Below are 26,151 nucleotides of genomic sequence, written 5' to 3'. Positions count from 1 at the left end.
ATGAGAGAAAATAAAGGAAGTAAAAGAAAGAAAATAAAAATTTAAAAAATAAATAAAATTAGAAAGAAATAACTAAAAAGGGCCAGAAACTGGTTGAATTAAAAGATAGGCAAAGAAGCAGCAATATATAAAAAGATACATATATATATATAAAGATATAGATACATAATGGAATCTTTGATGAAGAAAAACAAAAGAATGGAACAGAACCAAGATTTAAAACTGCAATTCAAGGGAATTTTTTTTTTAGACGGAGTCTGGCTCTGTCACCCAGGCTGGAGTGTGGTGGTGCAATCTTTGTTCAATGCAAGCTCCGCCTCCCAGGTTCAAGCGATTCTCCTGTCTCAGCCTCCCGAGTAGCTGCCACCTCGCCTGGCTAGTTTTTTGTATTTTTTTAGTAGAGACGGGGTTTCACCGTGTTAGCCAGGATGGTCTCGATCTCCTGACTTCGTGATCCGCCCATCTCGGCCTCCCAAAGTGCTGGGATTACAGGCTTGAGCCACCGCGCCCGGCCTGGCCTCAGACTTCTTAAAAGCAACACACAGGCAAGGCAACCAAAGTGGAGTATTTTTTTAAAACTCATAGAATAAAAGCTGTGAACTAAGAATTTTATATCTGATCAAGCTGTCCTTCATGTTTTAAATGTGTGAGAACTCAAGGAACTCTATACCCTTGAGCCCTTCATGAGGAATCTACTAGAAAAGGAACTTTATATAACCAAGAGATGGCGGGAGACTTCAGGAAAAAAGACTGATACGTTTAATATAGTTTATTGTAAGTTGAAGACTAAAAGGTGGAGATGAGTGTGGAGGAAAGTAATAATATTTTAACGGTTAAAATATGAAGTAGAGTATGGGCATGGAGGCTCATGCCCGTAATCCCAGCACTTTGGGATGCCGAGGCAGGTGGATCATTTGAGGTCAGGAGTTCGAAAACAGCCTGGCCAACATGATGACCTTCTTTACTAAAAATACAAAAAATAGCCAGGCATGGTGGTAGGCTCCTGTAATCCCAGCTACTCAGGAGTCTGAGGCAGGAGAATAGCTTGAGCCCGGGAGGCAGAGGTTGCAGTGAGCAGAGATGGCACCATTACACTCCATCCTGGGTGACAGAACGAGACTCCGTCTCAAAAATAAATAAATAGAGGCCGGGCGCGGTGGCTCAAGCCTGTAATCCCAGCACTTTGGGAGGCCGAGGCGGGTGGATCACGAGGTCAGGAGATCGAGACTATCCTGGCTAACATGGTGAAACCCCGTCTCTACTAAAAATACAAAAAACTAGCCGGGCGTGGTGGCGGGCGCCTGTAGTCTCAGCTACTTGGGAGGCTGAGGCGGGAGAATGGCGTGAACCCGGGAGGCGGAGCTTGCAGTGAGCCGAGATCACGCCACTGCACTCCAGCCTGGGAGACACAGCGAGACTCCGTCTCAAAAAAAAAAAAAAAAAAAATAAATAAATAAATAAATAAATAGATAGATAGATTAATTAATTAATTAAGTAGAGCTGAGCATGGTGACTCACTCCTATAATCCCAACACTTTGGGAGGCTGAGGTGAGCAGATTGCTTGAGCCCAAGAGTTTGAGACCAGCCTGGGCAACATAGGGAGACCCCGTCTCTACAAAAATACAAAAATTTACCAAGCGTGGTAGCTCACACCTGTGGTCCCAGCTACTCAGGCGGCTGAAGTATGAGGATAGCTTGAGCACAGAAGGTCAAGGCTGAAGTGAGCTATGATTGTGCTACTGCACTGTGGTATGGGTGACAGAGCAAGACCCTGTCTCAAAACAAAACAAACAACAATGAAACAGGCCAGATACTAAAGGGTTAAGTAGGAAAGCAGGGGATAATGGAGACTATAAAAGAAACCACTAGGGCGAGCACAGTGGCTCACGCCCGTAATCCCAGCACTTTGGGAGGACAAGGTGGGCGGATCATGAGGTCAGGAAATCAAGACCATCCTGGCTAACACAGTGAAACTCTGTCTCTACTAAAAATACAAAATATTAGCCAGGCATGGTGGCAGGCGCCCGTAGTCCCAGCTACTTGGGAGGCTGAGGCAGGAGAATGGTGTGAACCCGGGAGGTGCAGCTTGCAGTGAGCTAAGATTGCGCCACTGCACTCCAGCCTGGGTGACACAGCGAGACTCCATCTCAAAAAACAACAACAAAATAAAAACCACTAAAATAAAGGTACAACCCTTCCTAGACACCAAAAGAAATTTTTAAAATAGAAGAACTAAGAAAACATATCATGTAGAGAAAGAAACACAGCATTGTATTACAATACACATAATGATTATAACATGAAGTAATATGACTGAGTTGAGGTCAAACCTATTAGCCATACCAATAAATGTGAATGGGCTTAACTTATTACAGGAAAAATATTTTAAATTTGGGTCACAAATAAAACTCAGACTATATGCTGAAAGTAAGAAATTGATCTAAAATGAATTAGTTCAGAAAGGCTCAAAATAGAGGGATTTATCAGGCAAATGGAAACAATAAAATTTCAGGTTGCTATGTTGATATCAAACAAAGTAAAATGCAGATCCAAAAGCATTAGAACTCCACCAAAAGCCTCCTGGAACTGATAAACAACTTCAGTAAAGTTTCGGGAAACAAAATCAATGTACAAAAATCAGGAGCATTGCCACACACCAATAATGTTCAAGGTAAGAGCCAAATCAAGAACACAATCCCATTTACAATTGCCACAAAAAAAATACCTAGGAATACCTTTAACCAAGGAGGTAAAAGATCTGTAGAAGAACCACAAAACACTGCTAAAAGAAATCAGAGATGACACAAACAAATGGAAAAACACTCCATGCTGACGGACTGGAAGAATCAATACTGTTAATATGGCCACGCTGTCTAAAGCAATCTACAGATTCCCATCAAACTACCAAGTCATTTTTCACAGAACTAGGAAAACATTAGCTGAAAATTCATATGAAACCTAAAAAGAGCCTGCATAGCCAAAGCAAACCTAAGCAAAAAGAACAAAGCTGGAGGCATCGCCTTATCTTCAAACTGTACTACAAGGCTACAGTAACCAAAACACCATACTGTTTTGGTTACAAAACAGTATGTTACAAAAACAGACACATAGGCCAATGTAACAGAATAGAGAGCCCAGAAATAAAGCCACACACCTACAGCCATCTGATCTTCAACAAAGTTGACAAAAATAGGCAATGGGGAATGTGTTGCGGCAAGTCAGGGACCCCGAACAGAGGGAATGGGTGAAGCCATGGCAGAAGAACATAAATTGTGAAGATTTCATGGACATTTATTAGTTCCCCAAATTAATACTTTTATAATTTCTTATGTCTGTCTTTACTGCAATCTCTGAACATAAATTATGAACATTTCATGGACATTTATCACTTCCTCAGTCAATACTCTTATAATTTCCTATGCCTGTCTTTACTTTAATCTCTTAATTCCATCATCTTCGTAAGCTGAGGATGTATGAAGCCTCAGGACCCTGTGATGATTGCATTATCTGTACAAATTGCTTGTAAAACATGTGTGTTCGAACAATATGAAATCTGGGCACCCTGAAAAGGAACAGGATAACAGCGATTTTCAGGGAACAAGAGAGATAACCATAAGGTCTGACTGCCAGCGGAGCCAAGCAGAACAGAGTCATATTTTTCTTACTGCAGAAAGCAAATAGGAGAAATATCACTGAATTCCTTTCCCAGCAAGGAATAACCCTGGGAAAGGAATGCATTCCCAGGGGAGGTCTGTGGACAGCTGCTCTGGGAGTGTCTGCTTTAAGCAGTTGAAGATAAGGGATGAAATACGCCCTGGTCTCCGGCAGTGCCCTCAGGCTTGCTAGGATTAGGAAATTCCAGCCTGGCGAATTCTAGTCAGACTGGTTGTCTGCTCTTGAACCCTGTTTCCTGTTAAGATGTTTATCAATGACAATGCATGCCCAGCAGGACATGGAACCTCCTCAGTAATTCTAATTTCACCCTGGCCTTGTGATCTTGCTCTGCCTCTCTGCCCTTGTGATCTTTTATTGCCCTTTCAAGCATGTGATTTTTGTGACTTACTCCCTGTTCATACCCCCCTCCCCTTTTGAAATCCCTAATAAAAACTTGCTGGTTTTGTGGCTCAAGGGACATCACAGAACCTGCCGATATGTGATGTCATTCCTGGAGGTTGAGCTGTAAAATTTCTTTCTTTGTACTCTTTCTCTTTATTTCTCAGACTGGCTGACACTTAGGGAAAATAGAAAAGAACCTATGTTGAAATACTGGGGGCTGGTTCCCCCGATAGGAAAGCACTTCCTATTCAATAAATGGTGCTGGGATAGCTGGCTAGCCATATGCAGAAGATTGAAACTGGACCCTTACCTTTCACCATAAACAAAAATTAACTCAAGATGGATTAAAGATTTAAGTTGTTTCTTTCTTTCTTTCTTTCTTTCTTTCTTTCTTTCTTTCTTTCTTTCTTTCTTTCTTTCTTTCTTTCTTTCTTTCTTTCTTTTTTTTTTTCTGAGACAGCATCTCGCTCTGTCACCCAGGTTGGAGTGCAGTGGTACCAGCACATCTCACTGCAATCTCCACTTCCTAGGTTCAAGTGATCCTCCCACCTCAGCCTCCCAAGGAGCTAGGACAACAGGTGCGCCCCACCATGCCTAGCTAATTTTTTTGTGGTTTTTGGTAGAGATGAGGTTTCACCATGTTGTCCAGGCTGATCTTGAACTCCTGAGCTCAAACCATCCACCTGGCTCAACCTCCTAAAGTGCTGAGATTACAGGTGTCAGCCATCTCGTTCAGCCAGGATTAAATATTTAAATGTCAGACCTCAAACCATAAGAATCCTAGAAGAAAACCTAGGAATCACCATTCTGGACATTGGCCTTGGGAAAGAATTTATGACTAAGTCCTCAAAAGCAATTGCAACAAAAACAAAAATTGAAGAGTGGGACCTAATTAAAGAGCTTTTACACAGCAAAAGAAACTATCAACAAAGTAGACAGACAACCTGCAGAATTGGAGAAAATATTCACAAACTATGCATCTGACAAAGGTCTAATATCCAGAATCCATAAGGAACTTAAGCAATTGAACAAAGAAAAAATGAATAATCCCATTTAAAAAATGGGAAAAGGGAGCTGGGCACAGTGGCTCATGCCTGTAATCCCAGCACTTTCGGAGGCCAAGGCGGGCAGATCACTTGAGGTCAGGAGTTCGAGACCCACCTGACCAACATGGAGAAACCCCGTCTCTACTAAAAATACAAAATTAGTCAGGTGTGGTGGCGCATGCCTGTAATCCCAGCTACTCGGGAGGCTGAGGCAGGAGAATCGCTTGAACCCAGGAGACGGAGGTTGCGGTGAGCCGAGATTGTGCCATTGAACTCCAGCCTGGGCAACAAGAACAAAACTCCACCTCGAAAAAAAAAAAAAAGGAAAAAGGGTCAGGTGCGGTGGCTCATACCTGTAATCCCAGCACTTTGGGAGGCCGACACAGGCGGATCACCTGAGGTCAGGAGTTCAAAACCAACCTGGCCAACATGGGAAAACCCCATCTCTACTAAATATACAAAAATTAGCCAAGTGTGGTAGCACACACCTGTAATTCCAGCTACTCAGGGAGACTAAGGCATGAGAATCGCTTGAACCCAGGAGGTGGAGTTGAGTGTCAAGGGGAAAAAAAAAAAAAAAATACTAGGTTTCAGAATTTGTGGACTACCTTTTTTTTTTTTTTTTTTTTTTTTTGAGACGGAGTGTGGCTCTGTCACCAGACTGGAGTGTAGTGGCGCAATCTCAGCTCACTGCAACCTCTGCCTCCTGGGTTCAAGCAATTCTCCTGCCTCAGCCTCCCAAGTAGCTGGGACTACAGGCGCCTGCCACCATGCCCAGCTAATTTTGCATTTTTAGTAGAGACGGGGTTTCACCATGTTAGCCAGAATGGTCTCTTGACCTCGTGATCCACCTGCCTCGGCCTCCCAAAGTGCTGGGATTACAGGCGTGAGCCACCGTGCCCAGCCCCTTTGTGGACTACTTTTAAAGCAATTATCAGAAGAAAGTTCATAGCCTTAAACACATTTGTCAATAAGAATGAAATGAATTAAATTCCTAATACATGCAGGCACACACACACACATACACACACACACATACACCCAACACACGAACTATTCAACAGAACAGGTAAGCCCAAAGATGGCACAAGGAAGGAAATAAAGATAAAAGTAGAAATTCAAAAAAGAGATATAGAAAAGCAATTACATTAATAAACCTAAATCTTCTTTTTTAAATTAACAAACCGGGCCTGGTGCAGTGGTTCACACCTGTAATCCCAGCACTTTGGGAGGCCAAGGCAGGTGGATCACCTGAGGTCAGGAGTTTGAGACCAGCCTGGCCAATATGGTGAAACTCCATCTCTACTAAAACTACAAAAAATTGGCGAGGTGTGGTGGCGGGTACCTGTAATCCCAGCTACTCAGGAGGTTGAGGCAGGAGAATCTCTTGAACCCGGGAGGTGGAGGTTGCAGTGAGCCGAGATTGCGCCATTGCACTCCAGCCTGGGTAACAAGAGCGAAATTCCGTCTCGAAAAAAAAAACACAAACAACAACAACAACAACAACAAAACTGAACAAACTACTAAGTAACTTAATAAAGCAAAAACAGGAAGAGAGCATAACTTTACAAAATAATAGGTAATGAGGAGTAAACATTGAACCAGAAAAAAAAATTGAAAATAAAAAACAACTTTGCAGAATTCTATGCAAATGTATTTCAAAACGGATATAAGATGGATAATTTTCTAGAGAAACAATGTATATGAAAATGACTCCATTAGAAGTAGAAAGTTTAAAATAGACCAATTTCTTTCTTTCTTTCTTTCTTTCTTTTTTTTTTTTGAGACAGAGTCTCCCTCTATCACCCAGGCTGGAGTGCAGCAGCACCATCTCGGGTCACTGCAACCTCCGCCTCCTGGGTTCAAACGATTCTTGTGCCTCAGCCTCCTGAGTAGCTAGGGCTACAGGTGTGTGCACCACGCCAAGCTAATTTTTGTATTTTTAGTAGAGACGGGGTTTTACTATGTTGGCCAGGCTGGTCTCGAACTCCTGACCTCAGGTGATCTGCCCGCCTCTGCTTCCCAAAGTGATAGGATTACAACTGTGAGCCACCACGCCCGGCCAGTCAAATGATTTTTAACAAGGATGCCAAGACAATTGAATGTGCAAAAGAACATCTGTAGCATGCTACCCTTCACCTAAGAAAGTGGGGAGTATAAGAAAACATACATATATCTGAAATATACATGTTTCTACTCATTTGTGCAATAAAAAACACAGAAAGGATAAACCAGAAACTATCAATATTGGTTACCTGTGGGCATGTGGTAGGAACACAATGGAAAAGATGGGGAATGTGGACAGGATGTGGAGGTGGAGAGTAACGGATCTCTGAGTATAGCTTTTTGAGTAATAGCTATTTTGAGTAGTATACAAACAGTCATGTGCTACATAATGACATTTTGGTTACAGATTGCATATATGATGGTGGTTCCATAAGATTATAACGGAGCTGAAAAATTCCCATTGCTTAGTGACGTCATAGCCATCGTAATGTCAAAACACAACAAATTACTCAAGTGTTTGCGGTGATGCTAGTGTAAACAAACCTACTGCAGCCAGTCATATAAAAGCATAGCTCATACAGTTATGTATAGAACATAAGTGATAATGATAATAAATGACTGTGTTACTGGTTTATTTACTATACCATACTATACTATACTATACTTTTTAATTGTTATTTTAGAGTGTATTCCTTCTACCTTTTTTTTTTTAAGTTAACTGTAAAACAGCCTCAGGCAGGTCCTTCAGAAAGTATCCCATAATCATAGGAGATGACAGCTCCATGTGTCATCTGTCCCTGAAGATTACTGTCTCATTACTGTCCCTGAAGACCTTCTAGTGGGATAAGATGTAGAGCTGGAAGATAGTGATATTGATGACCCAGGCCCTGTGCAGGCCTGAGCTAATGTGTGTTCTTGTGTCTTTGTTTTTAACAAAAATGTTTAAAAAGCAAAAAACAAACAAACAAACAAAACCACATTTTTTAAAAGCTTATAGAATAAGGATTTAAGAAAAAAAAATATGTATATATATATATTTTTGAAACGGAGTCTCACTCTGTCCCCCAGGCTGGAGTGCAGTGGTGCGATCTTGTCTCACTGTAACTTCCACCTCCAGGGTTTAAGAGATTCTTCTGCCCCAGCCTCCTAGGTAGCTGGGATTACAGGCACCCACGACCACACCTGGCTAATTTTTGTATTTTTAGTAGAGACAGGGTTTCACTATATTGGACAGGCTGGTCTCAAACTCCTGACCTCAAGTGATCCACCCGCCTCTGCCTCCCAAAGTGCTGGGATTACAGGCATGAGCCACCGTGTCCAACCTTAAAGAAAATATGTTAATACAAAAGAGTCAAAAAGTTTTTTTAATTAAAAGTTTATAAAATAGAAAAGTTAAAGTAAGCTAAAATTAATTAATTAATTAATTAATTTTGAGACAGTCCCACTCTGTCACCCATGCTGGAGTGCAGTGGAGCCATCTCAGCTCACTGCAACCTCTGCCTCCCAGGTTCAAGCAACTCTGGTGCCTCAGCCTCCCAAGTAGCTGGTATTATAGACATGTGCCACCATGCTCAGCTAATTTTTGTATTTTTTTAAGTAGAGATGGCGTTTTGCCATGTTGGCCAGGCTAGCCTTGAACTCCTGGCCTCAATCAATCCACCCACCTTGGCCTCCCAAAGTGCTGGGATTACAGACCTAAGCTATCATGCCTGGTCCTAAGGTGTGTTGGGTTAATTTATTATTGAAGAAAGAAAATGTTAAAATAAATTTAGTGTAGCCTAAGTGTATATAGTATTTATAAAGTCCACAGTAGTGTATAATAATATCCTAGGTCTTCACATTCACTCACCACTCACTCACTGACTCAACCAGAGCAACTTCCAGCCCTGCAAAGTCCATTCATGGTAAGTGCCCTACATAGATGTACCATGTTTTATCTTGTATACTGTATTTTTACTGTACCTTTTCTATGTTTAGATACACGAATATTTGCCATTGTGTTACAGTTGCCTGCAATATTCAGTAATCACACCCTGTATAGTTTTGTGGCCTAGGAGCACTAGGCTGTACCATATATCCTGGGTGTGCAGCCAGCTATATCATCAAGGTCTGTGTCAGTACACACTATGATGTTTGCACAACGATGAAATCACCTAATGACACATTTCTCAGAACACGTCCCCATCATTAAGTGATGCATGACTGTAAATATACAGATGTTCCTCTACTTACAGTGGGGCTACATTCCAAGTAAACCTGTCATAAGTTTAAAATGCACTTGATACACCTAAGCTACTGAACACCATAGTTTAGCCTAATCTACCTTAAATGTGCTCAGAACACTCACATTAGCCTACAGTTGGGCAAAATTATGTAACACAAAGTCTATTTTATAATAAAGTGTTTAAAATCTCTTGAAATGAATACTGTACTGAAAATGAAAAAAAGATCAGTTGCATGGATGCTTGAAGTACAGTTTCTACTGAATGCATATCACTTTCACACCATCATAAAGTTGAAAAATGGTAAGTCGGCTGGGTGTGGTGGTTCACACCTGTAATCCCTTTGGGAGGCTGAGACTGGGGATTACCTGAGGTCAGGAGCTCGAGACCAGCTTGGCCAAAATGGTGAAACCTCGTCCCTACTAAAAATACAAAAATTAGCCAGGCATGGTGGCGGGTGCCTTTAATCCCAGCTACCTGGGAGGCTGAGGCAGGGAATCTCTTGAACCCAGGAGGCAGAGGTTGCAGCGATCCAAGATCGAGCCACTGTACTCTAGCCTGGGAGACAAGAATCAAACTCCGTTTCAAAATAAATAAATAAATAAATAGAAAGAAAGAAAGAAAAATGGTAAGTCAAACTATCATAAATTGGGGACCATCTGTATATATATTTCCCAGATCTGTCTGCTATGGAAGTCTCAAAATAATGATATCCCAGTAGCAATGAGCACATCTAATGTCCAGATCTTGGCTTCTAAATATCATTCCTCAACTAAAAGGAACTTCCAGCCAGGCATGATGGCTCACGCCTATAATCCTAACACTTTGTGAAGCCAAGGTGGGAGATTTACTTGAGCCTAGGCATTCAAGACCAGCCTAGACAACACAGGGATATCTGTCTCTACAAAAAATAAACAGAATTAACCAGAGGTTGTGGTACATGCCTAAGTCCCAGCTACTCAGGAGTCTGAGGTGGGAGGCTTGCTTGAGCACAGGAAACTGAGGCTACCATGAGCCAAGATGGCCCCACTGCACTCTGGGCACTCCAGCCTGGGTGACAGAGTAAGAACTTGTCTCAAAAAATAAACTAAAATAATAAAAGGAGCTTCCTTGGAGAAACAGCTGGTTTCAGGACTGGACCTGGGAAAATACACAATGAGCCTGGAAATTCTTGCTGTGCCAGAAAGTAAAGTTATCTTAGGGGCACGTTGCTAATAAACCATCATCCAAGGGTTTTGAAGAATAATGGAAACATGGTAAAACGACATAGGAATTAACTTGAAAAGTCTCCCACTGGCCACATCTGGGACAATTTGAGCATCGAAATTTTTAAAAAGTAGTCAATTGTAACCCTTTGAATAAAATAAGAATCCAAGAGTGCATATGGATAATGAGGGATCTGGAGATGGACAAAAAGTTGTTTGGGGCCCCAACAAGTCCACAGGGCAATAGGCAGGACAGTCTCAAACAGACGAGCCCTGAGGGAGCTCCACCCTAGAGTAGCACCAACTTCCTAGGGGAAGGTTCCCTGGAGAAGGAGATGCCCAGAATGGGGAAGGCCGAGCGGGGACTCACGAGGGGCCTTTGCGCATCCGAGGCGTGCTCAGGGCCCACTGCTTGATCTTGCTCAGGCTCTGTTCACTGATGACACGCTGGCCGTCAGAGGGCATGCAGTCCACATACAGGTTGTAGAGCAGCAGCGCCTCCGTGTTCTTGCGCAGGGCGTTGGCCTGGACCACACGTTGTGCGAACACACAAGGGTCCTCAGCACAGAAGAGAAGCTGGATCCGTGGCACCCAGTACTGACAGACCTGAAGGGGTGGCCTTCCTGGGGGCCAGGTGGGAGGGAGAAGGGGACACACAGTCAGGCTTCTGGGCTGAAGCACTAAGTTCCAGCCGGCTGTGCCGCGGATGCCCTGTGGCCCTGAACAAATTGTTTCCCTCTTCTGACCCCCTGTTGCATCTGTGAAATGGGCATGACGACACTCCCTGCCCGGCCCATCTCACAAGGTATCATGGACGGATGTGAAAGCACATAGACAAGGCTGGGATGCGGTGGCTGACGCCTGTAATCCCAGCACTTTGGGAGGCCGAGGGGGGAGGATTTCTTGAGGCCAGGAGTTCGAGACCAACCTGGCCACCATGGTAAAACCCTGTCTTTACTAAAAATACAAAAAAGTAGCCGGGTGTGGTGGTGGGCGCTTGTAATCCCAGCTACTTGGGAGACTGAGGCACAAGAGTCGCTTGAACCCGGGAGGAAGAGGTTACAGTGAGCCAAGATTGCACCACCGCCCTTCAACCTGGGTGACAGAGCCAGATTCCGTCTCAAAAATAAAAATAAAAAAGAAAAGAAAGTATTTAGACAAGCAGTTATACAGGCATGGCTGTTCAAGTGCCCATCCCTTGATCCCACACCCAGGGCAGGCATTACTTATTGATGAGACTTGGGCTCAGAGCTGACATGCCAAATAATGGCCACTTGTCCTTTCTGGGGTCTCTTGAGTGATGAGTCCTCTGGTCCTTACCAGTCAGTGCGTTGGGCAAACAGAGCAAAGTAGAATCCAGAACTGATCTGGCAGTGCCCTGGGTGGGGTTGGCCTCAGTCATGGGCCGGTCAGGCCCAAGCTGGGGGTCTGCCTGGGGCAGCAGCAGCAGCTCGTACCTTCAGGGGTGACCCCTGCATTCAGGATGGGCCTCCCCATCTCATCTCGCACCAGGCCTTTCTCGTCTGTCTTGTGCACCAGGTATAGCTTCTTCTCCTCATCGTAGTCCAGGACGCCGACCTCGCACCATTCGTACTTCAGCTTCTGACTCTTGGGGTCCTCTGAAACAGGAGAGGAAACCCCACCAGTGCCACCTGCCATGGGGGCAGGAAGGGGCCTCTGAGTGCTGGCAGCAGCGCTGGGAATGGGTCTCAGAGATCACCAGTCTGGCGTCTCTCCCGCCGAGATGCCCCCATCCGCTCCAGCAGAGCCAGGACCCTGCTTCCTCCCAGCCGAGCTGGCCTCTGAGGAACCCAGGCTGCAGGAGAGCCAGAAAGACCAGGCTTCTCTGCCCTGGTGCTCAGCACAACCTGCACCAGGGCAGAGAGAAACACAGGCCAATAGGAGGCTGGGACAGGCAGCACGAAAGCCCCAAGTTAAGGGAGACCTGCTGAGAACCCATTTGTAAAGGTCATGAATGAGTTGGACCCCCTTCAAGGTGACCAAGACCAGGGTGAAGCCCTCCTCACAGGCTGCCCCTGGCTGCTCAGTCCCTGGGCCCCTCATCTGAGAACAGGGCATGGCAGGGCAGGACAGGGCAGGAGCTGCTCTTTGGTCAGGATGGGCCTCCCACTGGTTCCCTGGGCTGAAAGCCTGTGCCCACTTCTCTAGCTTACCTCCTGCCGCTGCCCCTCACACATTTCTCTCCAGCCACACTGGATATCTGGCTATTGCCGTGAGTTTCAACCTTGTTCCCATGGCAGAGCCTCTGCACTGGTTGTGCCCTCGGCTTGGAACTCTCTCCACTCAGGTTACCTCATTGCTGGTTGTTCCCTTCACCAAGGAGAAGCCTCTGTGCCTAAAATAGCACCCCTGTCCCAGGCACTCTCTGACTTGTTACCCCATTCTATCCCTCACAGTGCCGAAAGTCACACTACTTACGCATCAGCTCCTGGTTCACAGCTGACCTGCTCACACTAGTGTCAGCTCACTAAGGGCAGGAGCGACTTTGTCCCGTCTCAGTCACAGCTGTGTCCCTGGGCCTAGAATGAAAACTAGTACCTTGCAGGTGTTCGATAAATTTTTGCAGAAGGAAGATGCACACACATGGTGCCCAGTAGAGCAGCCACAATGCATAGTGGCTTAAAAACAAACTGAGGCCAGGCGCGGTGGTTCAAGCCTATAATCCCTGCACTCTGGGAGGCAGAGGTGGGCGGATTGCACTCAGGAGTTCGAGACTACCTTGGGCAACATGGTGAAACCACGTCTCCACAAAAATACAAAAAATTAGCTGGGAGTAGTGGTGTGTGCCCGAAGTCCCAGCTACCTGGGAGGCTGAGGCACAAAAATCGTTTAAACCTGGGACATGGAGGTTGCAGTGAGCCGAGATAAAAGCTGTTTTTTTTGTTTTGTTTTGTTTGTTTTTGTTTTTTTGAGATGGAGTCTCGCTCTGTTGCCCATGCTGGAGTGCAGTGGTACAATCTCCACTTACTGCAACCTCCGCCTCCCAGGTTCAAGCAATTCTCTGCCTCAGCCTCCCAAGTAGGTGGGATTACAGGTGCACGCCACCATGGCCAGCTAATTTTTGTATTTTTAGTAGCGACTGGGTTTCACCATGTTGTTCAGGCTGGTCTTGAACTCCTGACCTCACAATCTGCCCACCTCAGCTTCCCAAAGTACTGGGATTACAGGCATGAGCCACCACGCTTGGCCCCCTGTTTTTTTGTTTTGTTTTGTTTGAGTTCTACAGACTGGGTTGAGGAAGGAAGGGCTGGAATTCTCAGGAAATGCTCCCCACCTGTTGACACCAGCTAGATGAGTAAAGAATGGATAAAGAAGGCCTATAGCTCACCTATTTTGCTTCTCTGTTTTGCTTTTCCCTTCCCTTCCTAGTAGGTTCCCTTTCTGAAAATGCTGGCCTTGTCTCTGCTCAACTCAGATGAAAATATGTCACTGGAAGCTCCCAGCAGAAAACAAGAGGTCCCCGGCAGAGCCCCTCCCTGCTCACCCGTCCTCCCACCCATGCCACCACCCCAGTCTCCCAGCAGAGCACCTCGGTGGAGCCTGGTACTTGGTGCATTTAAGGTTAATGCAGTCCCAAACCTTCTGGTTTTATCACCAGGAATTGGTGATCTGGGAACAATTGAGTTAAATTATTTTTGTAATTAAGTCCAAAGTAAAGAGAACATTCTGGGCTTCTTGTCTAGTTCAGAGAAATTGATTCCAGCATTAACGTGTTTATAAAATGAAACATAAATTTACAGCCTGCTCAATGGACTGGTTGTGCAGTCTTAAAACCAGTCATGGCTCTTACAATCCTGCTTCCCACCTGGAGCTGGCCTACTGGGTCCACTTCCCACTCACAGCATCTTGTCCACCCACCAGGTGGGGAGCAGAGCAGCCTTCAGCCCTGCACAGGGGAACAGCCACCTCCAACTTCCCAAATGATGACCCAGACCTTCCTAGGATGCTGCATCGAGACCCAGCCGTGCAGGCCAAGACAGCAGCCATGGATGCCCACCTGGCATTGCTTTCCACAGCAGGAAACGGGAGAACCTTCACAGCCACTGGGGCAGGCCTGAGGCCAAAGGAGCAGCCAGGGGCACTCCCTGGGCAGATACAGGCAAGGCTAAGACAAGGCAAACCTGTGTGGCATCAAGTGGGCATGGTGAGGTGTGACAGTGGTTGTTGATGGGTGACAGTAGGCGAGTGTGTTTCTGTGTGGTGAAAATGTGTACATGAGAGTGGTTGTTGGGGGTGTGCGTGACAGTGAGTGTGTTTGTCAATGTGTGTGACGATGGGGATGTGTGTTTGTGAGCAAGTGTGTGATGGTATGTGTTGTGCACACAGAAGTGAAAGCTGAGGGGCCACGGTTAGAGCTGCAACAATGGGGCTTCTGGATGGAGGGATGGAGAGTGGAACTGTACCCCTCGTGCATGTTTCAACATTCGCAATGAGCATGTACACATTTTACTACCAATAAAGCAAACATTTTTCAAAACACTAGGCACTATCCAGCTGTCCCTTTTCCAGCCCTGGTCCCTGCATTTCCTGCCTCTGTGAGGCCAGCTCCTAGGCCTGTCTCCCAGCTGAGAGGTCTTGAAAGACCCCTCGCCTTCGGTGGCTGCCAGGTCCCAGGTGAGCCCAGAGTCTGTGACAGGGCTGCTACTGGAATGAGATAGTGCCCTCACTCCAGACTGGCCTTGCTCACCATGCCCCAGGAAGTCATCAGTGGGCAGGAGGGCTTTTCCTGGGACAGGTTTCCTGTCCAGAGACCCTGGCTCCAAACCCATGTTGATCCACTCTCTGGGAGTCCGGCAGTCAAAGTCCTCATTGTCAAATACCTGGAAGAAAGCAGACCAACGTTGGGAGGAAGCAGCTCCTCTAGTGGGGCCCAGGTGGGACTGGGTGTGCCAAAGGATGGGGCGCCTAAGTAATCCCCTCCCCAGGTGAGAGAGCAGCAGGCTGGGACTGGGGGTTGACCCTCTCCACTGGGGGCTAGGGGCTGACCCACTCCACTGCTGCTCCCAGGGGTGCACAGCATCTGGTTGGGTGTTTGAAACCCTGGATCCCCATCCAGCCAAGCCACCTGAGGCTCAGGCAGAAGGGTGTCCAGGGACCCAGAGCAGGCGGTAGGTTCTTTCTCCCACTGCCCAGGGCCACCTAGCTCAGGCCCAAGGGAAGAGGTGGCCCTTGGGTTTTCCTGGGGACCCTACTACAACTTGGAAATGATGAGATTCGGGGCTGTTAGGAGGCAGCCCTTAGCTAGACTCAGCTTTACCTCCTTACAGGGACCACCAGGCGAGAGACACTCAGGGCCGCAGAGAGGAAGGGAGGGGAGGTGGGTGAACGCCAGAGCCAGGCCATGCTCCCTCTTTCTCCTCCCTGGATTCATTTCCTGATTCATACCCCGAGGGGGTGGCACTGATTCCCTCTTCCATCCCTGCTCTTCCCGTTTCAGTGAGCCCAGAAGCAGCTCTCTACCCTGAGGTGGGCCCTGGTCAAGGAGGACTACTCCACAGTCCAGCTGGGCCACATCTAGATTGCCCATGGGTGGCATGGAGGCCAAGGCCAGGCATACAGTCTACCCAGGGAAGAAGCAAAGACTCAGCATTCCGGGGGGCTGGGGGCCCCTCCTGCCGCATCTAGGATGCTCAAAGTGCCTGGGATGGGTTCCTATTGGTGACCTGCCCTGTTTGACAAGAGAGTGCTGGTGACTGGTGTGGGAATCCCCTTTCAGATCTGACTCCTGAGCTTCCACTGGGGTCCTGCACCTCTGCTCCCTGTCCCTCAACCATCTGTGGAAGCCCGGCTCACCTTCAGTGGGAGGTAGATGGGGAAGAGTGGGTCATGGCCCTGCTCGATGGTTTGGGGGTGCTGGGGGTCCAGGTGCCTAGGCATGAGCTTGTTGGAGTCGATGCCCTGGCTGAACAGCAACTGCTCAATGTCCAGGCTCAGGTACTGCTGTTTCCTCCTGGTCAAGGGCAGGGACGGGACCTCAGGATGGCTTGGCTTGTGTGATGTGGTTCCATGGGTGTCCACAAGGGCTTACGGGGTTGTGGGGACAGGGGTGTGGCCGAGAGACCCCTCTGGAGCCCTCCGCCCCTCTGAGACTCATCAGGAAGTCGTGTGGTGGCTGGGGCTGGTGTCCTGGGCTCCAATTGTCCTTCTGTCCTGCCCCGCAGTCCCATTCACTGACCTCAACACCACCTTCCCCAATTCCAAAACATGTAAATTGTTCCTATTAAGACACCAAAGGGCTAGAAGATTCGATCTAAACACTTGTGCACAGGTTCTGCTATGAGGATTGTCACCTGGTGATCTGCAGTTCCTCACCCCCTGAGACAGGTGGATGCCATCTCCCGGACAGTCTCCCCACAGCCCACCCAGCCGTACCTCTCGATCTCAATCTTGCGAGGACGCTGGCCTGGCAGCACCTGGAAAGGCACCTGCACCTTGGGCTCATAGGCCTGCAGCGGGAAGTCAGTCTGGGCGAGCAGCCGGGTGGTGGACCCAATGCACTGCTGCTCCACGCGCTCCTGGAAGTCCTCGGGAACCTCGAAGGTTCCGACTGCAGGTAGAAGCAGGGGCAGGGGCTTTGGGGCTCAGGCCAGCACCCAACAACCAGCCTCCACCCCATAAAACAAATCATCTATCAGGCTGTATGCTTTGGAGTGTGGGAAGCTCAGAGCTTGCCAGTGGCTGAAAGGCATGGCACCAGGTGCCCTGGGGCTATGAGCCTGGAGGGATGGTGGCTTCCAGAAGGTCTGTCCTGGCCCTGCTCTCCCTGTCCAGAGCCAGCATGCTTGACCACTCCTTTCCATACCACCCATGACTCCAGCACCAGGGGCCATTGCTCAAGCCAGGTGTTGAGTTCAACAATTGCAAGGGTTACCACTAGACAGGAAGATGAAATGGGATGGGCTCCTCCCACACCTACTGCAGAGGCCCCTCAGCATATTAGAGTCTGATATTCATTCCCTGAGGCTATTGCCAGCTTGAGGCATCCTGGATACTGTGGGTGGCTCCACCATTCTGGCCCTGCAGGACCCTCAAATCACAAAATGACTGCCCCTACTTAGATGAGCAGGGTATACAGAGGCTTCCATTCCATACCTAGGGGAAGGGGAGTTGGTGGGGAGAGATCCATTGATAGGATGACCATCCATCTCAGTTTGCCCGCGACACCAGATGGTCAATGGAGAAGAAAGTCCCAGGCAAAGTCCGAGACCACAGAGGTGGGGAGAGGGGAGTGGGCACTTGCTTCAGGAGGGGATGACCACATTTCCCAGGGCCTGGCTGCGCTCTGGGCAGTCTCCTGATGGTCCCCTCTATTTTCTGGTTGGAAGAAGGGTCCAGAGTCCCAGGGGCCCTGGTGACCCCTTCCTTGGGCCTTACTGCCTCCCTGGGACCAAGAGGTGGTTGTGCTGCAGGAGGGCCCACCTTAGGAGTGTCATCTGGGGTCCCACAGAGGCCTCCAGAGGTGGGGCCTGGGCAGTGTCCAAGGCTCAGCGGAGCCTCCACTATTAGCTGGAGTCTGCTCTCACCAGGTTGCCGAGTAGTCAAGGGACCCCACCAAAAAGGCCCAGATCTCAGGGCTGCCAAGAAGGTTCTTTTCAGAGCCCTAATCACCAGTTCTTGAGGCTGCGTGACACCACTCCACCCCCAGGACCCACTCAGTGGCCAAGAAGGAGCCAGGGTGAAGAGACCCACACCTGGCCTCCAGACCCTGCTGTGTCCGTGCGCTGGGGGAGGCTACCCCAGCCCTCGGGCAGCAGAGTGAATGTCCACAACTGGCTGCTGAGAGCCCTGACTGACACTACCCTGTGCCGCTGGGGCCTACTTTTTCTCATGTGGGCAGAGCTGCCATCTGCCAATCACCCCCTGCCCACCCTGCCATGAGTGGCAGGAGTACCATTCCCAATACCCTCAGTGCTGAGATCTGTGGTTGGTAGCCATTTTCTGGGTCACAGATACTTGTGATACTGTTGGAAACAATAGGCCAGACCCTCAGGTAAGTGCACAAATGTACATGCTCATGGTGTTTTCTAAGGCCTGTGGGCTCCGAGAGGACTGGTCTGGTTGGTGACAGCAAGGAGCCAGGTCTTTCCTGGGGGTGGGGAGGAGGGGTGGACAGGGGGAGCCACAGGGCATCTGGGCCTGATCCAAGGGGACATCCTGTCTGCCAGAGGAGAGGGGCAAACTCTGGCCAGGTGGGAGGCCACCTGTGCAGTTCCTCACCACCACTCAGGGCTTCTCCTGGAGCCCCTGTACTCCCCTCTGCCACTGGGGAAGGCCCCACACCCTGCAGACCTGTCCCAGTCCTCGCCACCCCAGCCATGCTCTGAGACTCTCCATGAGCCTGAGAGGAGAAGCCCCCTTTCCTCCTTCAGCAAGGATCTCCCAGGCATCTATCTGAGCCAGGCCCTGTTCTAGGTGCTGGGGCCACAGCAGGGAGCAACTCAGACAGTCCTGGCCTTTTCAGGGCCCACATTCCAGAGGAGGCAGAAAATACACCCATATGCCCTTCTGACCTCAGCCAGGGAAAGAAAGCTGTGGCTCTGACCCCCGGCAGCCCAGCCCAGCCCAGCTCAGTGTCAAAGTCACGGCTCCACTAACAGTAATGACTCGGCAGCTATGGCTGACTGAGCACTCACCATGAGTGGGCGCTTGTGAAGCACCCTGTTTCTTATTATCCCCACTCCACAGTTAAGGAAGCTGAGGCCCACAGCCAAGAAAAGGTTGTCTCCCTGAGGCCAAAAGCCTGCTTGGAAATACCTACTGGAACCCACTCACACAGCCCTCCTGAGCACTGACCTCTTGGGGTGAACTTGTTGAGGTCAGCCTGCCGCAGGAGGTTCTGGCTCATTCGGGGGCCACGACACACCTCCTGAAACCAAACCGCGGAGCCCTGAGTATGTGTCAACATCCCAGGGACAGGCAGGACCCGGGAGGGACCATGAGGCCAGGCGCCTCCCTTGAGGTCCACCAGGGAGCACTCCAGGAGCACAGGAGTGGGCAGAACCAGTGAGTACGCACAATTTCCCATTCAAAGGCCACAGTGGGCAACACGTGTGGCCACCCAGGACATCCTGACCCCGCCCCATTCTGGTCCAGCCCAGCTCCCCTCGTTGCTCTGAGAACACTCCACAGTGCATCCTGGGGCTGAGCCATGAAGCAGATACTGCAAGGCCAGCAGGTATCTCTGTACATACTTCCTCTCCCAAGGGCCACTGGCACTGCAGGTGTAATGCATATCAGGGGGGTCCTCACCCTGTCTTTCTTGGCCCCTCCCTGGCCTAAAGCCTAGGACTGCCTGGGACATACAGGACTCTGAATTCTCTCCTTGTCATTCCCTCCCTCCCCTCTTTCCCCTGCCCCCAGCCTCCTCCCTCACATTCTAGCCTTCTTCACACAGCCGCGCCCTCTCTCAGGGACCCCAAGTCTTTGTACCTGTTGTCTCCCCTGCCTGGAACACGCTCCCAGGCCCCACTCTTACATCCTGTCTCTTAGATCTCAGCAGTATATCACCTCTTCTGTGGAACTTCCCAACCAGAGCCAGGGGAGGGGGTCATCTCTACCAAAGCCACTGCCCCATGACAACGACAATAGGGACATGGGCGTCTCATCCCTGCTGCATCTCCAGGGCTCCATCCAGGGCCTGGCACACAGCAGGAGCTCAGTAATGAGTTGTCGAATGAATGGACAGATGGATGGGTGGTGAGAAAAATGGATGGAAGGATGGATGAGGGCAGAATAGAGGGTAGATGGATAGAAAGACAGACGGATAGGTTGATAGACAGCTAAATGAACAGATGGACTGACTGATGGGGAGAAGGATGAAAGGATGGGTGAACGGAGCCCAGAGGAAGGGCTGAGGCTTGGTAGGGTATGGCTGCCATACTCACTCCAAGTTGATCCAAGGTTCCAGGGCTGAGGATGTCAGAGTAGTACCCACGCTGCTTCATCAGCGGGTACTTCTTATCATTGCCTGTCAGGGGTGACTTCCGGGGCTGCCCCAAGTCTGAGAGTGTAGGTGGGGCCGGGGGCAGGGATAAATGTGGGATCTTGGGGTCAAGGGCTGGAGGATTCCCCAATCCATAGTCTGATCCTGGAAGAATCTTCTCCGGGTTATACTCTAGGCCCCTGTGGGTCCCTGCTTGGACTCCAGGAGCACCGCTGCACTCTGGGCCTTGAGGGGTCCTTCCTGGGCTACAACCTTTACTGTTAGGCTGCTCCATGCTGCTTCTCAGAGAGATGCCCCAGCCGAAGCTCCTAGGAGAAGATCCCAACGTCAGTCCGCCCTTGCCAGCCTCTGTCTCAGCCCCCAGACACATGGATGCCTAGATTGCCTGTCTGCCACAAGCCCCAGCCCATGACCCATGGGTAACAGAAGAGCAAGGAGGAGGGAGTGGTCTCCTTCTAATCTGGACAGGCATACAGTACCCCAAGTCCCACCAGGAGACAGTGGGGCCTGCCCTGGACACTGCATGTGAGAAATGAGCCTACCCAGAGTTAAGGCTGAGTGAGGGGAAGCACTGCAGATGCCCCCAACCCATGCATGTGACTGCACTTGTCCACCCCTCTCCCCTATTTTATAGAGTAAGGCCTGGCTTCTCAGTAGTGGGAGATGGGGAGGGAGGCCCAGAGTTGGCTCACCCAATAAATTTCCCTAAAATGACTTTCAGCCAGAAGCAGCCCTAGCACCTCCAGCCTAGCCCTGCTAGACTTCCCTGCCTTTTCCCAGTGTGGTGCATGAGCCTCCCTAGCACCTGTGAGCGCGGGACCATGCCCTGCGTCCCCTGTGTTTGCCCACTCTACTTCCTCCCATACCCCAGGAGCCAGAGGAATAAATGGCCTCCCCAGCAGGACCCCAATCCTGACCCTCCATAGGCCCACAGATCCCTCTACCAGCCACAAAATAGCATTCACCTACCCTGGCTCTCAGGGTCAGATCAGCTCAGGAAACGTATACCCTCCTGTCTTATGCAAGGGAGTAGCAGATGCCGCCGGGGTGCGTGCACATCCACCACCTGGAGGACAACGGTTTATAGAGTTTTTATTGTGGGAGGAGCAAGCCCTTGAAAAGCCACTGTTGCTTTTGGCTACCTCAAAACTCATCACCATGGAGAATCCTTGGGCAGGAGTACATGACAAGACATTGGACAAGGATATGGTGAAGAAGAGGTTTGTATATAATGCTAGTGCAAAAAATAAAAAGAGGGCCGGGCGTGGTGGCTCAAGGCTGTAATCCCAGCACTTTGGGAGGCCGAGACGGGCGGATCACGAGGTCAGGAGATCAAGACCATCCTGGCTAACACTGTGAAACCCCGTCTCTACTAAGAAATACAAAAAACTAGCCAGGCGAAGTGGCAGGTGCCTGTAGTCCCAGCTACTCCGGAGGCTGAGGCAGGAGAATGGCATAAACCCGGGAGGCGGAGCTTGCAGTGAGCTGAGATCCGGCCACTGCACTCCAGCCTGGGCGACAGAGCGAGACTCCGCCTCAAAAAAAAAAAAAAAAAAAAAAAAAAGAGGGTCTACAATTATCTCAATAAAAATTGCAATTAGAAAAAAAGAGGCCGGGGCGGTGGCTCACTCCCATAATCCCAGCACTTTGGGAGGCCAAGGTGGGTGGATCACCTGAGGTCAGGAGTTTGAGACCAGCCTGGCCAACATGGTGAAACCCCATCTCTACTAAAAATACAAAATTAGCCAGGTGTGGTGGCACATGCCTCTAATCCCAGCTACTCGGGAGGCTGAGGCAGGAGAATCACTTGAACCCGGGAGGCAGAGGTTGCAGTAAGCTGAGATCGCGCCATTGCACCCCAACCTGGGTGACAAGAGCAAAACTCCATCTCAAAAACAAAACAAAACAAAACAAAAAAATGGCCAGGCTTGGTGGCTCATGCCTGTAATCCCAGCACTTCGGGAGGCTGACGTGGGCAGATCACTTGACGTCAGGAGTTCGAGACCAGCCTGGCCAACATGGCCAAACCCCATTTCTACTAAAAACACAAAAATTAGCTGGGTGTGGTGGTGCACACTTGTAATCCTAGCTACTCCAGAGGCTGAGGCAGGAGAATCATTTGAACCCTGGAGACAGAGGTTGCAGTGAGCCAAGATCATGCCACTGCATTCCAGCCTAGGCGACAGAGCGAGCTTCTGTCTCAAAAAAGAAAAGAAAAGAAAAGAAATAAAAGGAAAGCATCTTAACAAAAGGAAATAGAGGCTTAGCCCAAGCAAGCCGCCGTTCCCTGGCCCCATCCCATTTTCCCATCCCTTCTGCACACTGAGACAAAGAGCCAAGAGCTTGAAGAACAGGGCACTCTTTTTGCTGGGTGTTTTGTGCTAGTGCAGGCCTCCTGATGGATCGTGGCAGGGGGCCCTTGCCTGCACTGACCTGAGGAGTGGGGTGGGTGGCCAGAGCTGTCTAGAGCAAAACTACCCAGCAGTGCTGAAGCAGCATTCAGCAGCTGAGTCCATTTCTAAGAAGGGGCACCTGAGGGCTGAAGAAGGGCAGATGGGGCTCTGGCAGGAAACCCCAGACACTCAGCCCAAAGGCCGACCTGCCTCCAGCCAGTCTGGCCTGCCAGGCCTCCCCCAGCGGAACTCCGCTCCCTGAATCCAGTCTCTGGCGGCCAGCTGCCTCCCAGGGCAGGTGCTGAAGACAATGCCAAGTCTGGCCCACCTGTCTAACAGTCACCAGCCCTTCCCGGAGCACCCTAAAGAACAGAGGACCCCTTGGGGCTCAGCCTCATCATGCTGCAAACCCATAGATGTTTGTTTCATCTTTGAACAAAATCACCCAACAGAGCAGGGCTTAGAGAGGCCAGGGTCCCAGATCCACAGGAGAGCATTCCATTCCATGACTTCCTCAGCTCTCAGAGAGGCCTGAACATGCTTGGTTTGCTTTACTGGTGCATTATAAGGAGTTATAAGGATCTTTGGAGATAACAGATGTGCAAATGTCCAGGAAACTGCAGGGTTGCTGGGGGCAAAATGAATCCATAATGGGTGAACTTGCTGCCCCGGTAAACTGTTTCCCTCCATGCAAGCTGGCAGTGGGGGGATGCACCGAGGTGTGTCCCAAAGAAGGTGTGGGAGTGAGCTGCAAACTCAGAACCTGTTTCCCCTCCATCCCTCAGCCCTTCACAGTGGCTCCCTTCCAGCCCTGCCCCAACTCTGTGCACCTGTGCATTACCAGTATACTCAGGAGCTAGGACAGACAGAAAGAAAGACCTAATCTGCCTCCTGCCGTGGCCTCATAGGTGACAGCAGTCTCTACCTGGGAATGAGTGTGACTGGCAGGGGGGAGGAGGACATGGCTCCCAGCAAGGCCTCTGCCTCTGGTCATTCTGGGCAGCTCTCCCTGTGTGTTGAAGGTAACTGGCCAGTGAGATGGCAGGCGTGGCCCTGGTGGGCACAGTGTTGGGAATGGTGACTGTTATTGGGTACTTAGACTTATTTTATGCATCATCTCATTTAAACTTCTAAGGTGGGAACTGAGAGTATCCTCATTTCTCAGAGGCAGGAAAACAAAGCTCAGAGAAGTGACCTGCTCAAGATCACACAGCCAGCAAGAGCCACAGTTGAAATTTGAACCCAAGTTCTTCTTTCTCCCCACTCAGATCACCTGGGAGCCCTATTGGCCTGAGCCAGCGGAAGCTTCTGGTTGGATTCACTGACATTCAACCCCACTTGATTCAACCAGTAGCCAAGCACTTGGCTGAATAGACACAGATGAATAGGGGTATTCCAACCTCACAGCAGGTACCACTATTATTGCCAGTTTACAACTGAGGAAACTAGGGCCCAGGAAAGTAAAGAAACTTGCAAAGGTCACACAACCAAACACTGGCAGAACCAGAATGGAAACTGAGGTCTTCACCTCTGGCTGACTCAAAGGTCCATGTTCTAGCACCACAACAGTGTTCTCCAACTGGGTGCTGAGATTCTGCAAAGTGGGTGCCTGTGGGGAGCCACCTAAGCAGGAGGGCTTCTATGCCACCCACCCCTGATTCAATAAGGACCCTGCACCTTTATCCATTTCACACCCCGGGGTTCTGCATAAGCAGACAAATGGATCTGTGACTTTAAGGGATTTTGGAAGCATCTGCCCTTGGGGCTACCAGGCAAACAACACCATGAATGGTTCTTGCTCCTCCAGGCTTGGGGTTCTCTCCACCATTTTGAAGCATTCACCTGATGCAAACTGCCCCCCACAACTGTGTCTTTCCCCTCCAGTGTATGTCTCCCTGTATTATATGCGCACATCTGTCTTTCCTGTCAGCTGCACAAGCATTTTCAAGTAACGTTGATCTCTGGAAACTTGGCACCTAGCACCTAGCATGAGACTGGCATGGGCTTGGCACACAGCTGGTGCCTAGAAAGTACTTGCTGAATGATTGTGTGAACAAATGAACTAATGGATGGGCGAAGTGGAGAAAAGAATGAAATTGACCTCTGTAACAACTCCGGTAGGGATCTGGAGAGGGACTGGGTAGCTGATGGGACTTCCACATGCTCAGCATGGGGATGGGGCCCAAAAACTGGTCTGGTAAGTACAGGACTTAACTGCAAGGCTGTTTAAAGTGCACTTCAAGGCCGGGCGCAGTGGCTTACGCCTGTAATCCAAACATTTGGGAGGCCAAGGCGAGCGGACCACCTGAGGTCAGGAGTTTAAGACCAGATTGGCCAACAGGGTGAAACCCCGTCTCTACAAAAATACAAAAATTAGCCGGCATGATGGCGAGTGCCTGTAATCCCAGCTACTCGGGAGGCTGAGGCGGGAGAATCGCTTGAACCCGGGGGGCGGAGGTTACAGTGAGCCGAGATCGCGCCATTGCACTCCAACTTGGGCGACAGAGCGAGACTCCGTCTCAAAATTAATAAATAAAATAAAGTGCACCTCCCTTCTTTCCCCCTGGCCAAGGCTCAGCAACCAGACTCCTGCGAGACCCCACCCCCCACCCCCGTCCACTAACCCTCCGCGCCTTTTCGAGGCCTCGCTGCCCGCGCTGGCCTCGCAACCCCTCCGCCTCACCTACCTACCGGCTCCACCGAGCAGTGCGGGGATGCGTCATCCCCGTCTCTAGGGAGGGACGCTAAGCCGTTGCTAAGGGGCGGGGCCATCCGGCACCGCAAGGCGGGAGCTTCCGTCCGCGAACCTCCCCAGCCTGAACCCATACCTACCCACCAACTCCAGGTCTCGGTTACTTCCGCCCAGGACGCTAGGACTGGGGTGTTCCAGCACATGCCCTGATCGGCAGGATTAGGGCCGGCCTGGGAGTGTCACTCTTCTAAGTTCCATTACCCACCCATCTTCTCTCCTGTGCCCTTTTAGAGTAAGCAGCGAAACAGCTAAATGCAGTGTGAGAACTTTGATTAATTCCTGATTTAAATACATATACATATGTAAATAATTTGGGGAGAAATAATTGGAGAAATTTACGAATTGGAAGTTGGCATTTAAGCCACAGCTGCGGGACAGCTGGTCAGGGCACTGAGGAAAAGGTGGGTTCTGGTTCTCCTGGGGCTTGGCTCACACAGCCACACCCTCCCCATTGCACGGTCACTCCACTCTGGCCGCCGCCTCCACTGGGCAGAAGTTGCGCCCA

The 26,151-nt window shown here is 49.7% G+C and overlaps 2 protein-coding genes across 2 annotated transcripts in view; one reads left to right on the top strand and one right to left on the bottom strand.

The window, feature by feature from the left end:
- DNAH1 (dynein axonemal heavy chain 1) overlaps positions 1–25,622 on the bottom strand; it is an 86,858-nt gene extending 61,236 nt beyond the window's left edge. The window contains exons 1-9 of the mRNA XM_050781042.1: positions 25,586–25,622; positions 21,471–21,567; positions 20,443–20,809; positions 19,352–19,424; positions 16,931–17,105; positions 16,352–16,508; positions 15,246–15,378; positions 11,995–12,156; positions 10,908–11,160 (exon numbers count right to left, since the gene is read on the bottom strand). Coding sequence (XP_050636999.1) covers positions 10,908–11,160; positions 11,995–12,156; positions 15,246–15,378; positions 16,352–16,508; positions 16,931–17,105; positions 19,352–19,424; positions 20,443–20,775 — 1,286 coding nt within the window. The 5' untranslated portion in view covers positions 20,776–20,809; positions 21,471–21,567; positions 25,586–25,622. The remainder of the gene's footprint in view (positions 1–10,907; positions 11,161–11,994; positions 12,157–15,245; positions 15,379–16,351; positions 16,509–16,930; positions 17,106–19,351; positions 19,425–20,442; positions 20,810–21,470; positions 21,568–25,585) is intronic.
- The window catches only part of RPL29 (ribosomal protein L29), a 344,283-nt gene continuing 333,640 nt past the window's right edge, over positions 15,509–26,151 (top strand). The window contains exon 1 of the mRNA XM_050781001.1: positions 15,509–15,512. The gene's annotated coding sequence lies outside the window, so the exon portion shown is untranslated. The remainder of the gene's footprint in view (positions 15,513–26,151) is intronic.

The sequence above is a fragment of the Macaca thibetana genome, chromosome 2, assembly GCF_024542745.1.
Source record: "Macaca thibetana thibetana isolate TM-01 chromosome 2, ASM2454274v1, whole genome shotgun sequence".
Taxonomy (NCBI): Eukaryota; Metazoa; Chordata; class Mammalia; order Primates; family Cercopithecidae; genus Macaca; species Macaca thibetana.
Note: the sequence above shows the minus strand (reverse complement) of the source record. Positions and strands in the feature narration are given on the sequence as shown.